Raw genomic sequence first — 15,954 nt, forward strand, 5'->3', positions numbered from 1 at the left:
CTTGATTCAAATCCATCAGGTTATTGCAAAAAAAAATAAGGTAGGATACTTTTCTCACAGGCCTCGTATATGTGTTGGACTTTTTACTTCTGTACATTGATGAGAAAAGACAAAAATGATTGAACCATTGTTTGGTAACAATGTTTGTGTGGATGGAGAATGCCTCAACACTCATAAGTACCCCTTATCAGTTCACACAGAAAATTTAAAAATCAGATCCCATGTATGACACAGTCACAGCATACACAAGAAAAATGTATGACCTGTATACTTGTCAGCTAGAGTGAATGGGTTAAGGAGACTTGTCATTATCTAGGTAGTATTTATCCTCAAAGATCAGGCACTTGTCATAACCTAGGAAGTGTTATGCAAGATAGATATACATGTTGTGATGTAGGTAGTAATTATTGTGACGTTTGAATCACTTATCATGAAATAGAAAATGGTTATCATTTGAGATAAATACTTGTCTTGAACTATATGTAATTCGTTACCATAGATAGAAAATCTTGTTATGACTTTTGTAACATATAATGTGAGAGTTAGATACTCGTCATAAACTAGGTATTATTGATTGTTAGTGTTAGAGACACCTAAGAACTAATTATTATTTGCTGTGAATTTTACAGACACTTGTTGTGAAGTTGATGGTGTTAGATGTTGATATTAGAGAGAGTGAGAGAGTAATTAAGAGCTATAAAATGTTTTGTCTTGTAAATACTAGATTTTGAACAATTAATGATTGTTGTGGATTAACATTAACTTCTGATCAAAGCAAACTACACATGTAGATCAGAAAAAAAAACCTAGTAATGATATGGCTAACTTAATATACAGTTGTTAATTATAATGATTACAATGCATTGATTCATCAGTTGGGTACCCTTACTGTTATATAATATTTCTTGGGGTTCATACATCTTAGGAGATTTAGGTTAGTCTTAAATTCATATAATAAATTAACTAAAAAATTATCTTAAAAATAAAAAATACATAGTGACAAATGTAAAAATAATGAAAGATTATATATATTAAACAATTTATCCAATATTTTTAAAGAAACTAAAGAAAGAATAGAATTTAAGTTTGCTTCAGGCATTATTACTGATTCTAGTTGCTGTGGAAAAGCATGACATTGGTATATGCAAAACTTTATACAATCCTTCCTAACAATGTCTAGTGACTTATGAAAGCCTATTAACCCAATGCAATGTTAACTGTATTTCCAAATTTGCCACATTTGTATAAAGCTACACTAAATATAGCAAGCTTTTAGTAAAATGAACAAGTCTGTTGCACACACACACACACAACAAAAAAAAGGTTTCCCAAAACTATTTCTACTAAAGATATGTCTGTGAATTTATTATGTTAGTGTGGCTCAGACTCTGACAAGTCAGAATGCAAGGTGATGTTCATGTGAATAATAAAAATACTTTTGTCCATCATACTATTTGCATATTGCATTTACATAACCTCTAGAATCTTAGAAGTGCTTGTCTACAGTTTTTTAACATAGTATTTGGTATTTTCTCTTCTCTACCATAATTTGTAATTAAAACAGCAGTGTAGGTTAAAATGAATAGTTGATAACTGGCATCAAATACATAATACGATGTTGAATGGTACTTTGTGAAAGATTGTGGTATGCATACTGTGACTCCCTACCAATGCATGTAGAGTTAACCCTAGAATACCACTGTTAAATTTTCAATCATTAATGACAAATGGTATGAGGCCATAATGACCACATGCTAACATTCTAGGATTAAATAGCTCTAACAGTGTTATACAACTTCATATGAACTAGAAGGTATTTATTTGGTTTAAATTTGTTAGTGTTTTCTTTGTATTTTGAAGTCTTGTAATGAATTATGTATCGGTTGTAACAGTTGTTAAAAAATCTTGTTAAAATCAAGGTGCTATTTTATTAAGAGATACTACTGTCACTCAAATGAAAACACCCCACATAGAGAAACATTCGTCTTATAGAATAGAATCTCATTCAACAAGTAATTTCTTCTCCTGGATACCCATTTTTTATAAGGGTTTATATTACTGATGGCTAAAGATATGTTAACTAAGAATTTCCCACAGATACTGTTTGGGTGAGAGATTGGAGGAATGAGCTCTCTGTGACATGTATATCTTGACCACCCAGAAATTGTCCTGATGTACAGGTAGTGTGAGATCTGACATTATCTTGCTAAAAGAAAGGATACTTTATTTGACATAGAAAAAAAAAAGATGTAAACAAGGACCATAGAATGTCATCTACATACTTTGTACATTAAATGTGCCTTTTACAATTACCAGAGGTGATCAGGAAGTATAGTTCAAGATTTTTCACACCATGATATCTTATTGTCATTTACATCATGGTCTAGTGTGCATGCAGTGGTGAAATTCTTATGTTGCCATCTTCTGACAACAGTGATCGTGTGTTATCATTGTGGTCCAGGTAGAATGTGATTCTGTAGCTCATACTCACTGGTAACCTGTCATTTGATTAATCAAAATCAGTGTTTCTAAGTATCACTGTATTTTTGGTTATTCCAACAATTGATTTATCGAAACTCCAATTAAATTGTCATAAAATTAATCAACTAATCAAAATTAATTTCTGAAATGAAAGACTTGCCTCTCTACGCACAGTATCTATTCTTTTGAGAATTTGCACAGACCACTAGTCTTGAGCTGTCTCCCACCTAAGAAATGTTATAGAACTACAGAAGTGCATGATGGAATCATCATGTGACAGTAGCTTTCCACCAGTGGGAGGATGACACATCCTCCATGTGCTGTAGATTCCCATAAGCACTTGCACTCAAAATTAACTTCATTCTTATTCTCAACACTGTCTTTAATGGAAGTGTTTATTTAAGTTTAAAGATAACCAATTTCATGATACTTGCATTGCCTTTTCACAGTGTTAATTTTCCTTGGTTTCCTTTTAGCTTGTTTTAACTTGAACTTAAAGCTATATTGCCACTAAATAAGTAAGGTTTTTTTCTTGAATTGGAGAATTGCTACAATAACCATAAATTCTCAAATACTACTACTTCCTCCTCCTGAGGTTTTGCTGATGTTGTTAATAGTACCTCTCCTTTGTGTGTGACAACCAGAGTCTCATTGACTGTTGAAGATGATGCTGCTATAGTTCATTGTTTTCTGGTTTCTTTGATGCTTTCCTTACTTCATCTCCCTGTCCTTGCATCTGAAATGCATTCTTCTCTTTCTGAACATAAACATGAGGATGATGACTTTGATCAGCTCTTTTCATCTTCTGGGTTTGCACTAAGGATTACTTTATTTTTTCTCCTTCCCCAGACATACATGTCCATGTCAAGATGTTCCTGTATCAGCTTTGATCCCAATCTCAAATGCCTCATCCTCTATGACTCCAAGTTACTTTGCCATGGCTTATGGCTTGCTTCTTTGCCAATCCTTGGGGGATTGACCTCCTAACTCCAGTATCACTCTTTAGTGCTCAGTTTTTCATCTTCAATTTTTTCTTATCAGTCTCTTTCATTACCTGTTCCCTCTTCATCTCCCATTTGAAGCCTTACACTGTGATCCCTATAGTTTTTATGAGGATCTATTCCTCTTGTTTATCTCGTCAAGATTTCCAAGTCATTCCTGACCCCTTCTCAAAACATGGTCCACCTTGGAGTCTTTTTTTCAATTCTTGACTTATTAAGCCTCAGGCTTCATCCATTTATTTGTGGGACATAGAGCATCTAGTCCTCTCAACTCTTGCCTCTCCTATACTCCCTGAATGAGAGATTCTATCTCTTTTGGATACTCTTGCATCTCTGGAACACCTTGTCCTTCTAGGTCAGGCTTTTCTGAGGATTTTTTAATGGAATTAAAATGACTAACAGAAAATATCTCCCATTCATCTGTCCTCTCTCATGACACTGACATCTTTTCTTCTTGAGGACCTGTCTTGATGGCTGGATCATACCAATACTATGGTCAGCATCTCATTGATGCCCCCTTCAGTCAGGATTATCATCTTTTCACCAATGCATCTCTTACAGTTAGAGCATGTCTCTAGATTACTCCACAGCCTCAAGAGTTTGGTCTCCTATACCTTCCACATCAATGTTCTGAGCTCTTGGCTGTCCCTTGGGTGTGTTCCTATTTCCTACCTCATCTTGTAGATCACTTAGTTATGATCCAATCTGATAATTCTGTGGTTTTGTCAGGATGTTTTTCCAGGGACCTTTCCTTCTGTATGTTGGACTTCCTGTTTTGGGCCCACTTATGTCAGGTTTGTATGACATCTATCATGTTTCAAGAGTCTTGAATTTGGAAGTGGATCTACGTAGTTGACCAGATATAATTTTTCCTATGGAATGGTCACTCCATCCTTAGGTATTTTGTTGAATTTGTTCCCATTTCAACATGCCATTGACTAATACCTTCCATACTTCTCTTAATACCAAACTCCCTCTCTTCTGGTTACTGATACCTTGCCCAGCAGTTCTAGCTATGGATACTTTCAGCCAGAACTGGTCTTATCTCTTTCAGTATGTGTGCCCTTCTCTTCATCTTCTCTGACATGTCTTGACATTGATTCACAGCACTCCTTGTTGGTTACATCTTTTTGGCCAGCTCAGTCTTGGTTTTCTCTTCTTCACTGATTAGCATCCAGGGCTGTCCTTTCTCTACCTCCATTTTGGTCACTCTTGTTCCAACCTCATACGTCTCTCTTTCACCTGAGAGTATCATCCCTTTGCCTTCAATCATGGGATTTCTCTGGTCCCTTGCTTGTCAGTCAGATTTTTCTGAACACTTAGTCCTTCTATTATCCCATTCATGTCACATTTTTACAATGATAGAGGTGTGTTTTTCACTACTGGTCCATCAGCTACTCTCTACTGCTAGCTGTCCTACTTTTGCCCACCTTTCAGCTTGCTTTACTTGGTTGTTTGTCCAAGGATCATTATCAGGTGGCCTTGTCAACTACTTTCACCTTTTTCAACTGTTATTTCTAATTTGTTCAGCTCATTCCTAAACAATTGTCAATCGTGTCAAATTTGTTTGCCAAACTGAACCTTATATGCTCTCATCCAGGCTCTGTTTGAACTCCTTGACAGTTGCTTTTTATACCATCTTTCTCTCGCAGATCTGATCTTTATGCTTCCTGTACTTTGTTTCACAGATCTTATTGATTTTATTTCCTGATCACTTGTTTCTTCTTAAGATATGAGTGGCTTGAGAGGAAGGTTCTACCTTTTCTTCCATATCTCTTCTGTTGATCTCACCCCTCTATGGCCCTGATCACCTTTTATATCCAGTTTGGGTGGTCAGGTGTTACTTGGCTTGCACAGATCCATTTCAGGGTTCCCACAATTATTTATTCTTTCCTTAAGACTCCTCTTCTTCCAGGGATCTTGTTCTCAATGCTTACATGATAGATTTTTTAGTTCATCTGGATCACCTGTTCCTACTTTGATAAATGCTCACAAGCTGTATCACGTCAAATGTGCCACTTGTCTTGCTCTCTGGCCTTTCTCTTTCCAGGGTGGAATGTGTATTATGCCCAATGCCTTCATCTCCCATTATCTCCACCATCTGCCAGTTTTGTTTCCCTCAGGATATTTCCTCCCTCTAGTCTACTCAGTGTCTTTAATAGGTAAATGCTTTTTTTATTTATTTCTTTGTTTATAATGTTCTCCCATTCACTTCTCCCTACCAGATGGCCATGTTGTCTCTTAGTGTATACTTACTTCCTTAAACCTGCATAGAGTAAGCAGTAACAAAATCCATTAAGTCCATCAACCCTGGCTCCTAATGTACCCACTGTTGAGCTGAGGTTTTCTGCAAGACCACTATGGTGGTTTATGTATATAATTAATTATTGATTCCAGACTGTACCTTCCATGGACTATAATTGAAAAAGTGAGCACCAGGGGAGTGTCTACCCTCTTTCCTGATTTGTGCATGCTGGCTTTTCAAATTAGGTTTTGCAGTAACCCACTGTACTTTCTTCAGTAAAATACTTAGTGGTGGTTAGATCTGACCATGTTCAGACAACTTTCTGGTGTCTTTCCAGTGCAAATTCCACCTCCACCCCCCAGTATTGAAGTGAAGCACATGGGATCCTTGCCAATACCAGTTTCTAGCTGCTGGGGTGTTCAGCCTGGAAAGTTCCTCACAGGTTGTACAATCTGTCCTGAAAGAGAGTCTTAGTGAGCAGTACAATGTGGTGGGAAGTAGGGCAGGGGTGTCCATATCAGTGTAATGTCACAACTTCCCAGTGGTTTGGCCAGGTGAATTGGGGAAATTGTTCTTCTCGTGTAACAGGAAGGGACTTAATTCCTGTATGTAAAGTGAGTAAATGATTCAACAGAACCCATAACAAACCATATGGTCTGATCATTGCCCTAACCACACACCATGTCATGTCCAGTTGACCTGTTGTGTGCAAATGCTTAGTTGGTTATGTCTTTTTTTTTCATCCAATTCCTGCTACATATGGGCTCATTTTACCTTCCTCCTTTTGTACTTCCATCCAAATTAAGAGTATACCATGCATGAGATGGATGAAGTCTTCCACAAATATTACCTCTAGTAAACTCCACTTTAGGGTGTCACACTCCATGGGCTTTCCCCTTCAGTTGCTTTCTCTGAAGGAAACTCATCTAGATTTTCACATTTACATCAGCCTCTCTACAACATTAGTGTGGAGTTTTAGCAAAGGGGTAAGTGGATCGCTTCAAAAGTTAACATTTTCCTCACCTGAAGATGTATCTCCAATAAATACTTACCTCTCTGTACACCTTTCCTCCCCACTACCAGTGCACATTATTCATGCCTTGTCTAAGAATGAAGTTACTTTCAAGTGCCAGTGCTTATGGGGATCTTCTGTGCATGGAAGAAGTGTTCCTTCCTATTGGTTACATCATGCACTAGCACAGTTAACATTATAGCATGTCTTTGGTGGGAGATGGCTCAAGGCTAGTGGCATGCACAAAATCAAAGGCAGGAGTGTGAGGAATAGCTACTGTGTGCAGAGAGGTAAGTATATGTTGGAAATACATTTTCAGGTAAGGAAAATATTTAACTTTCCAATTATTACTAATTCTTATTCCAAGTAATCAAAATATTGCCACCAAACTTGCTTGCTCTGTCTCTGTTATGGCAAAGGCTAAGTGCCATTGATATTAATTTAGAACTGCTAATTAGAGGGAAGACAACTGGCTGGCAACACTTGTCTCCAGTGTTTGTATTTTTTATATGTTATTATTATTTTTTTGCATGTATGTACTATGGTTTGAGGAACTCTGTACAAAGTGACTAATTGAATGTTATCTATTTTTGGGCCGTTGATTAGCAAACATCACCTATCATTCAGCTTTAATTACATTTGCAGCAGATGATAACATACAATTGTGGCTGATGTCTTAAAACCTGTTGTCATTGACCAGTGATTGACTAGTTGTGAAACCCTGTAAAACCAGTCAGTAATACATGTGCTGCAGATGACAGACATCACATTATTTTTGACCCTCTGCCTGACTTCACTGACTCTTTTCAACAACCCCATCATTTTCAGTGTCAATTCATACTTGCAAAATCACAGGCCAATAACTGTCACCACATCTCTATAAAGATATAACCACTTTCTGAGTTCTAGAAATCCATCCTTCTTTGAAACTTTTCAACTGCATGTACTGTATGCATCATTTGGTCTAATCATTAAATCATGTAAATTTGATAAAACAGAATAACATTTTTCCTGTTATATTAGTTGTTTGTGCCATTTATATATATGTATGTGTCACTTATTAATCATATTCATATGAAATTATAATCATTTGTTATGGACTGGAAAAGGAATTATTGCACACTGACTTAAGTGTGCTTTACTTAGTTCTTTCTATGTGGAGCATTTTAATTTGTAGTGTGTGTGTGTGTGTGTGTTTATTAACTAGGTACTTAGAGTAGACATTAGAGACAAATGTCATATACCATTTGTCTTGAACCAAGTTATGTTTGTTTTAGATCTTTTACTTAATAGATAGTATTTGTCTTGAAAACTAAATGGTGTTTGTTATGTGTGTTATAGACTTGTTATAAGGTAGAAGATATTTTGTTTGATAGATACTGTTTGTTTTGAACTCGTCAATGTTTTTTATGGATGTTGGAGGCAGTTGCTATGACCTAGAATATGTTTTGTTTAGTGATAGTGTTCTTCTTGAACTAAGAGGTGTTTGTTATGGACATTATAAAGTATAAGAGAGAAGCATGAGACCAGAATTAATTTGATATATAAATGAGAAATTGTTACCATACTATGCATAAGACATAGTTTTATGTTTGAAACACTTGTAATGAACTGATGGGACTTTGTGTAGGTCTGATTTACCATTAATTCACACACACCTAAAAAAATAGTAGCAAATTTCTGAAACTTAATGAACCAAAGGGATTTACAAGATAATTAACAATTTTCTTTTAGTATATGTATTTCCTGCAGATTTAGAATAAATGTAAAGATAAATATATTTATACAGTATTCTTGGTTTTATTGTAAGATTAAAAAAAAAAACTGTCCATTGTATTTTATTTTCATCACTTACATGAGATACTTTAATTGGACGTATGTTTGTAAAAGAACCACAGATCATTCTTTTTAGGTACGTTAGACATTCAGATTGAGCTCCAATCTTTGGTAGCTGAGTTCCTCGGTGTAGAAGACTCTATTGTGTTTGGAATGGGTTTTGCCACTAATTCAACCAATATCCCCACTCTTGTTCAGAAAGGATGTCTTATTCTTAGTGATGAACTTAACCATGCCTCTCTGATATTAGGATGTCGGCTATCTGGGGCTGTTGTCCAAGTTTTCAAGCATAATGGTAGGATATAAACTATTTTCATTTATAGAATGTCTATATTTACTCCTCATGTTTTTGTTAATATAAATCTTAAATATCGTTCCAATTTAATTGAAAAGTAAGATTTTTCTGGATATAAATATGTATTTAATTTTATCTTCATAAGTTATATATATTTAAGATATATAGATTTGAAATGCACTTCATGTATGTTTTTATGTACATGGTAAAAAATGAAGCTGTAGGAAGCAAAATACTCTTTTCGATTAAAAGTCAACTGTTATTATCAGGATGACAAAGTAAAATGCATCCATACATATGTAGTATGTATGAGCTTTTTTATGCTGCATTTTATTACATGTAACCAAGAGTGAGATAAACCAATGGAATTGTAATTAGTTGGAACTTTTATCACTACTAGAAAAGAAAGATGTTAATAATAAATGGTTTTTGATTTTAGAAGGTGTCAAGATATATCTATTTATCTATTTATATATACATATGTATATGTTTTACTCATTTCTATGCCTTGGTTTTGTATGTTTTGTTACAGTGTTTTTTTTTGTATTTGGTTAATGCCTATGTATATTTGCATACATATTTCACCAATACTCCCTTGATTTAGATACAAAGGATTTAGAACAGAAGCTTAGAAAAGCAATAACCTTAGGACAACCAAGAACTCACAGGCCCTGGAATAAAATCATTATTGTTGTAGAAGGAGTATACAGGTAAAATTCACTTCTTATTGAAAACAAAAGTTTTGTACATTATATAGAATTACTGAAGAAAAAAAACTGTAGCTCAGAGTAAAATAACATTTAACTGAAAGTTCATTAGCATGTACGTATGAAAAAAAAAATTGGAATCTTCCTACAGTGTATTAAAACAATGGCTACACTAAACCTTTCCCCTAACAGCAAGGAGCATGACTGATTGATTGTAACAACTTTTGCAAAATGACCGTATTTGAATATTTTAATGGATAAAGTTACTTAAGAACAAGATGAAAATAAAAGATTTACAGTTTTGTAATGTTATAAATAGACTGTAGATTAATAAATTCTAAATGTGAACAAAAATCTACAACTCAAGCCTATACCACCTTTGGTGCAACTTTAAAAAATCTCAACTTACTAGTGTTTTTTTTTATATTGTTTCTGGATCATCCTATGCTCTAACTTTTTTCATTGGTTTCATGTGATTTCTTTGTCATTTGTTGTTTGTTTCATCTCATAGGCTTTTGACTAAAGAAATTTAATTCTCTGCAATTCAAGACTCAAAATAATGAGATATTCAAATTTGAAAATTCCTAAAAACTCATAAAACCTAATACTGTGCATATTATGTTTTAGTTGTCCCCTCAATACTTTACCTTTTTTCCATTTCCTTCAGTTCATTTTAATCAGTGGGAAAAAAACCTTGGCAAACCTTTTACTAATCTTGACAAGTACATTGAGCTTAAGTGATACATAGACTCATTTTCTCATCTATGAGTATATTTTGTTTATAATCGACTATCCTGTGTACTTTTGCTCTCTAGGTGGTTGACAAAAGAAATTATTTTTTTTAATATTTATTTTTTGCATTTATTAGGTTCATAGTGGTAAAGTTATAGGGCTATTCTTTAGGGATTGTTTATTTAGTAGAATACTAACTTCAAAATTAGTGAAATCTTATGAAAGTAATTCATTTGTAGCCTTTTGTAGAGAATGTTTAGTTTCTTGATACATCAAGTAGATTAAGGGATACATACTTTGTTATTATAAAGTTTATGATAAAGGACTGTGTACTGGAGTGAAAATTTAATAGATGACAATTATCTTAGTAAATTCTGTTGTGAGAGTTTTATGCTGAAGTGTGTTATAGATTTTAGTATTGTTTTTTAATGAAATCTTTGGAGAATTGTTTTGTCTTGTCATAATTTCTTCACATCTAAAAAATATTTAACCCTAAAATAAGTAGTCAATCATTCAGAAATTCTAAAGTTTGTCGCTGTAGTTCGTCAGTTCCATGAAGGTATGATGGCAAGAGTGCTCGGTGACGGAGAAGAATCCATAGAGTTTCCTGTGTCCGGTGGCGTCAAGCAGGGTTGCGTGTTGGTACCAACACTGTATAGTATGTATTTATCAGCATTGCTGTCAGACGCCTTCAGGGATGGTCCAAGCGGAATACATCTGCGATATCGAATGGATGGAAAGCTGTTCAATTTTCGCCGTTTGCAAGCATGCACAAAAGTTTGTTTGATTAGTATCAGAGACCTGTTGTTTGCTGATGATTGTGTGCTGAGTGCGACTTCGGCGGAAACGATGCAACAGGAGCTCGACTGCTTCGCAGGGGGATGTGGCGATTTCGGTCTTACAATTAACAGCTCCAAGACGAAGGTTGTGTTTCAGCCCGCTCCTTGTCGATCTCTAGTTGATCCAGAATTACGGTGTGAACCTGGAGACGGTTGAGAGTTTTCGCTATCTTGGAAGCACGCTCTCGAAGGACGCTAACATTGACATAGAGGTTGACCACCGGGTCGCACGTGCGAGCTCTGCTTTTGGAAGACTCCGTCGCAGTGTGTGGGAGCGGAGAGGGCTCAGACTAACCACCAAGCTGAAGGTCTATCGGGCAGTGGTATTGAGCATCCTACTATATGCCAGTGAAACATGGACTGTGTATCAGAGGCACGCCAGAAAGCTTAATCACTTCCATCTGTGCTATCTCCGCCGGCTCCTCCATGTTAAATGGCAAGACAGAGTTCCCGACACAGACGTTCTCAAACGTGCTGGTGTCCCTAGTGTATACACGCTTCTCCAGAAAGCACAAGTCAGATGGGCCGGTCACCTCGTGAGAATGCCAGCTGATAGAATACCGAAGCAAGTTCTCTATGGTGAACTTAGTGAAGGTAAATGGTCGGTTGGAGGACAGAAGAAACGTTTTAAAGACCATGTATAGCTCTATCTTGTTCTCAGTAGATATTTGTTAGTTTTTTGCTTACAGATTCGCCTGATTCAGATTGAGCAGCCAAAAGAATTAGTTTAAGACACTCATGCTTTAATTAGACATCCAGTTAAATAGTTTATTTGCTTGTTCATCTTATTATTTTGAGTTCTTAAGTGCATATTACAAATAAATAAAATTTATTGTAGTTACTACCAATGTTGTTAGAAAGAACTATGGTTGAACTTTGTTGGAGGACCAACTGACAGCAGAATAGAAACAGAGGCCAAATGAAAATACTAAATTAATTTTTTTTATGTTTATTTTCCATTTATTGTTATAAAGGTAACTAAAATGTACAAATTTGAAAATTTTTAGGCTAGATAAAGTTAAATTAAGTTAGATAGCAAAAAAAGATAAAAAGATATCTCTACATGGTATGCTTGTGAGTAGCCTGTGCACTACATCATGCAGTACTATAACTTCAGCTGTTTGCTGCGTGATTTATCGTTTGATTATTAGGTAGACATGCTTGACTAAGGAATAAAACAAAAGTAAATAAAAATACATGTAAATTTTTATGAGCCTTAAGCTATTTAAAATCAATAATTATAATTTTGTTATAATCTGCAGTCATCCTAAAAGTGAAAAAATGGTAATTTAGATTTATTTCAAATTTTTTTGTAGTGACTGACTTCACCTATATAGTGTTAGGTGGATAAAATATAGTTTTACTGAAACAACTTTTTATATTCATTTAAGAGGTTCTAGTGGTTATTCAAATGAAATTTGAAAACTGTAAGATAAGAAGTGTTTTCAATCTTAACATGAAAATCACTTTACACTTAAACTAGTCAGTCTTAGGCACTCTTGACTCCATATTTTCAGAGAAATTTTTAGTAAAAAAACTAACTTAAAAATCTGTTTTATTTGTGTGTGTGTAAAATACTTGTAATATCCACTATAAGCTTGCCAAATTTCATGGATATACACTTATTACATTAAAAGTTATAATATGTATACTTTCATAGCTACCTGGTTGTTGCAAGGTCAGTCAAAATGACTGAGCCTGTTTAGAGAGAGTTCATTAAAGAGGTCCTTGATTAATCGATTAGCAAGTATCACTAATAGCCCACTTCTTTTTGTAAATACATATTGAGTGATTTTATGTTTTTACCTCTTAAAGCACATGGTGTAAAGAACTGACAAAAAATTAACTGAAATTGGTCATTTTCTATTTTAGATACATAGTAAGCTCATCAGAATTAATTACAACATAAGCAGGATTTCTGTTTAAAAGCATTTCTGTGACTCATTAGGGACCCTGTAACCAATGAAGTCATGGTTGGATAAATTGTTTTGAGAGTTTCAAATGTTTAAATATTTTTCAAAAGGAATTTTTGACACTACCAGAAAATAAATAAATGTGTAGCTTCAACTGTAAAATCATCTAATATTTTTTCTATATTGGCCCTTATCAGTTTTAAGATTGAGCAGTGCAAAGCTGTGCTCTTGAGATTCGTAAGAGAGGAACATTAGTGTGGAAAAAAAAAGATTGAGGTGTAGTTATTGATAAACCTTCTGCTGAGTGTTGTTATTGAGAAGAACATTATTGTAACTTTGTACAATACTCTGCTGAGGCTCAGATTGAGAACTGTGAGCAGTTTGGTCCCATTCATATAGGAATGATATCAACATGTTAGAAAGATACTGGAACTATACTGTAAGTCTTTTAACTGTTTACATACAGGAATCCTTTTCTACAAGGTTTTACTGAGTTACATTCAAAATTTAATTAAACTACTTTATTATCATGGATTATGAATGAACTTGACTTAAAAACATAGCTAATATTCCAAATGTTAATATTATATAAGTTTCAGATTCTTCATTTTATAAGGCATTATATTTAAAAAATCCTCAATTTCCCTAAATATGAGAATTGTGACATTTGCTTTCTAGGTCTTTCTTTTTCTCTAATTTATTTAATACCCCTCTGAGAAGTATCGAATTTAATATAAATTACTCATTATAATATTATTACAAGGACAAAGTATAATTTTTATAGCCTTCAATCTTATTTGTTTACAGAGCCATAAACTAGAAAACCAGACCCCCCTGTGGCATCTTCTCTTTCACAAATTGCCAATAGTTCTCTCTGATATTTAATAGTTTATTATTTATAACCAATAGAAAACCAAAGTTTTAATCTATCAAATGATGTTTTATATTATGCTGTTTTCTTTGCAGAGAATTATCCATTTATTTTCCTGTTCAAACTTTGTTCCCACGAGAAACACATTGACGAGTTTAGCTGAATTTTTAATGGCTCTTGTCCCATAGTTAGAAAGCCAGAAAAATTATGATAGTTTTAGGACATTGTCTGCTTTTTACATGTTGTTATACTGTGTTCTTAGTTGCATTATATAATTAAATAAAAACTTTAGTGCAGTAGTACCATTAATATAAAAAAGTTGGGTTAAGTTAAGTTTCATCAACAGTTGACAGCAAAAAAAAGAGATCCAGTTAAGTACAATATTTCTTGTTTTTCATGTGAATTTTTTATTTATTATTATACAAATAACAAAAATGTAAAAATTAGCAACTTTTTAACTTAAGTTAGTTTAGGTAAAATAAAGAAGAAAAAACAATAATAAAAAATGTTCACACTTAAGAGCAGCTTGCGAGTAGCCTGTGCCTTAGGTAATTTGATAGGATAATGAAATCTACACATTCACCAAGTGATTTACAACTTGTGTGGTGAGATTACTAGTTAGACTTGGTTCAAAGGGCAATAAAACAATAATATTTATGTAGAAACAGATGTATACTGTTATGAGTTTTAAACTATTTAGAATAAACAAATGTAGTTTCATGTTAAAATCTGAAGTCATTCTGGAAAGAAAAGGGATAAATTTTTTGTATTTTTTATGGTGGTTACGAGGTTGGTCAATTTGGCTTTTTGGCCCCTCCTTTTTTTTTAATATCTAATATTTTTACATGCTGCTAGTGAGAGAACCTGTTGTTAAAATATTTGAATCCCACCACTGTCTGTCTGTATATGTCAATTAACTCATTTCAATGTTTGAAGGAGAATGGAAGCTTTACAAGATAAACATTCAGCAGGAGGCACTTCTTCTCAGAGCGACATAACAAGTCGACAGAGTCTCCGTAGACTTTCTTCAAAAGATGTAGCAATAGCTGAAAGACTTAAGAAGCTTAAGGAAGAAAAGACTAAAGGTCAGTATAAGTTTCATAATAAGTTTTTTTTTGTATGTTGTCTGTAGCAGTAGTTCTTCAGAAACAATAACTTTAAGTTTCTGTGACTACAAGTTCCAGAATCAAAAACTAAGTATTATTACGTATCTGCTTGTTTGATAATTTCCAGTAGAAATTCTTTCCGAGGAACTTCAGTGATACAAGTCCTTTCTTGATTAAACCAGTTTATTCTTTCTCGATTCAAACTTTGTAATACACAGAATTTCCACAGTCACTTTAAACTTGTTTTGTTGTTCATCCTTCGAAGTTCGAAGAAGACCACGACATCATTTGGTCTATCTGTGGATATGGAGATGGCTCAGGAGTCCTATCCGAGCCAGGAAGCCTCGACTACATTCACGGCATATATGGCTTGGTGTCCCGTTCTGAGCCGACCGCACCCGATCCTTCCGAGCTGCACGCTTCCCCTCGGCAACCAATCGACGTTTACATTCTGCTGTCACCGAACCCTGCCAGACCTTCGTTCTCCAAAAAAATCTATCCTGGGCGAGCGACTCCCAGTTCACATGGTTGATGTCGAACTCTTGCAGGGATAGTTTTAAACATTTTAATTTACCAAGTCTAACAAGTACCTACTGAGAACAAGGTAGAACTATACATCATTTGGCAAATTAAAACTAACAAATATCTACTGAGAACAAGGTAGAACTATACATCATTTGGTAAATTAAAACTAACAAATATCTACTGATAATAAGGTAGAACAATACATGATTTGGTAAATTAAAACTAACAAGTACCTACTGAGAACAAGATAGACTATACATCATTTGGTAAATTGAAACTAACAAATATCTACTGATAACAAGGTAGAATTATACATCATTTGGTAAATTAAAACTAACAAGTACCTACTGAGAACAAGATAGACTATACATCATTTGGTAAATTGAAACTA

The 15,954-nt window shown here is 34.3% G+C and overlaps 1 protein-coding gene across 1 annotated transcript in view; it reads left to right on the forward strand.

The window, feature by feature from the left end:
- LOC106460509 (serine palmitoyltransferase 2-like) overlaps nt 1–15,954 on the forward strand; it is a 53,014-nt gene that overhangs the window by 26,067 nt on the left and 10,993 nt on the right. Inside the window, exons 5-6 of the mRNA XM_022387258.1 lie at nt 8,652–8,870; nt 9,475–9,580. Of these exons, the coding sequence (XP_022242966.1) occupies nt 8,652–8,870; nt 9,475–9,580 (325 nt within the window). The remainder of the gene's footprint in view (nt 1–8,651; nt 8,871–9,474; nt 9,581–15,954) is intronic.

The sequence above is a fragment of the Limulus polyphemus genome, unplaced genomic scaffold, assembly GCF_000517525.1.
Source record: "Limulus polyphemus unplaced genomic scaffold, Limulus_polyphemus-2.1.2 Scaffold783, whole genome shotgun sequence".
NCBI classification, from domain to species: domain Eukaryota; kingdom Metazoa; phylum Arthropoda; class Merostomata; order Xiphosura; family Limulidae; genus Limulus; species Limulus polyphemus.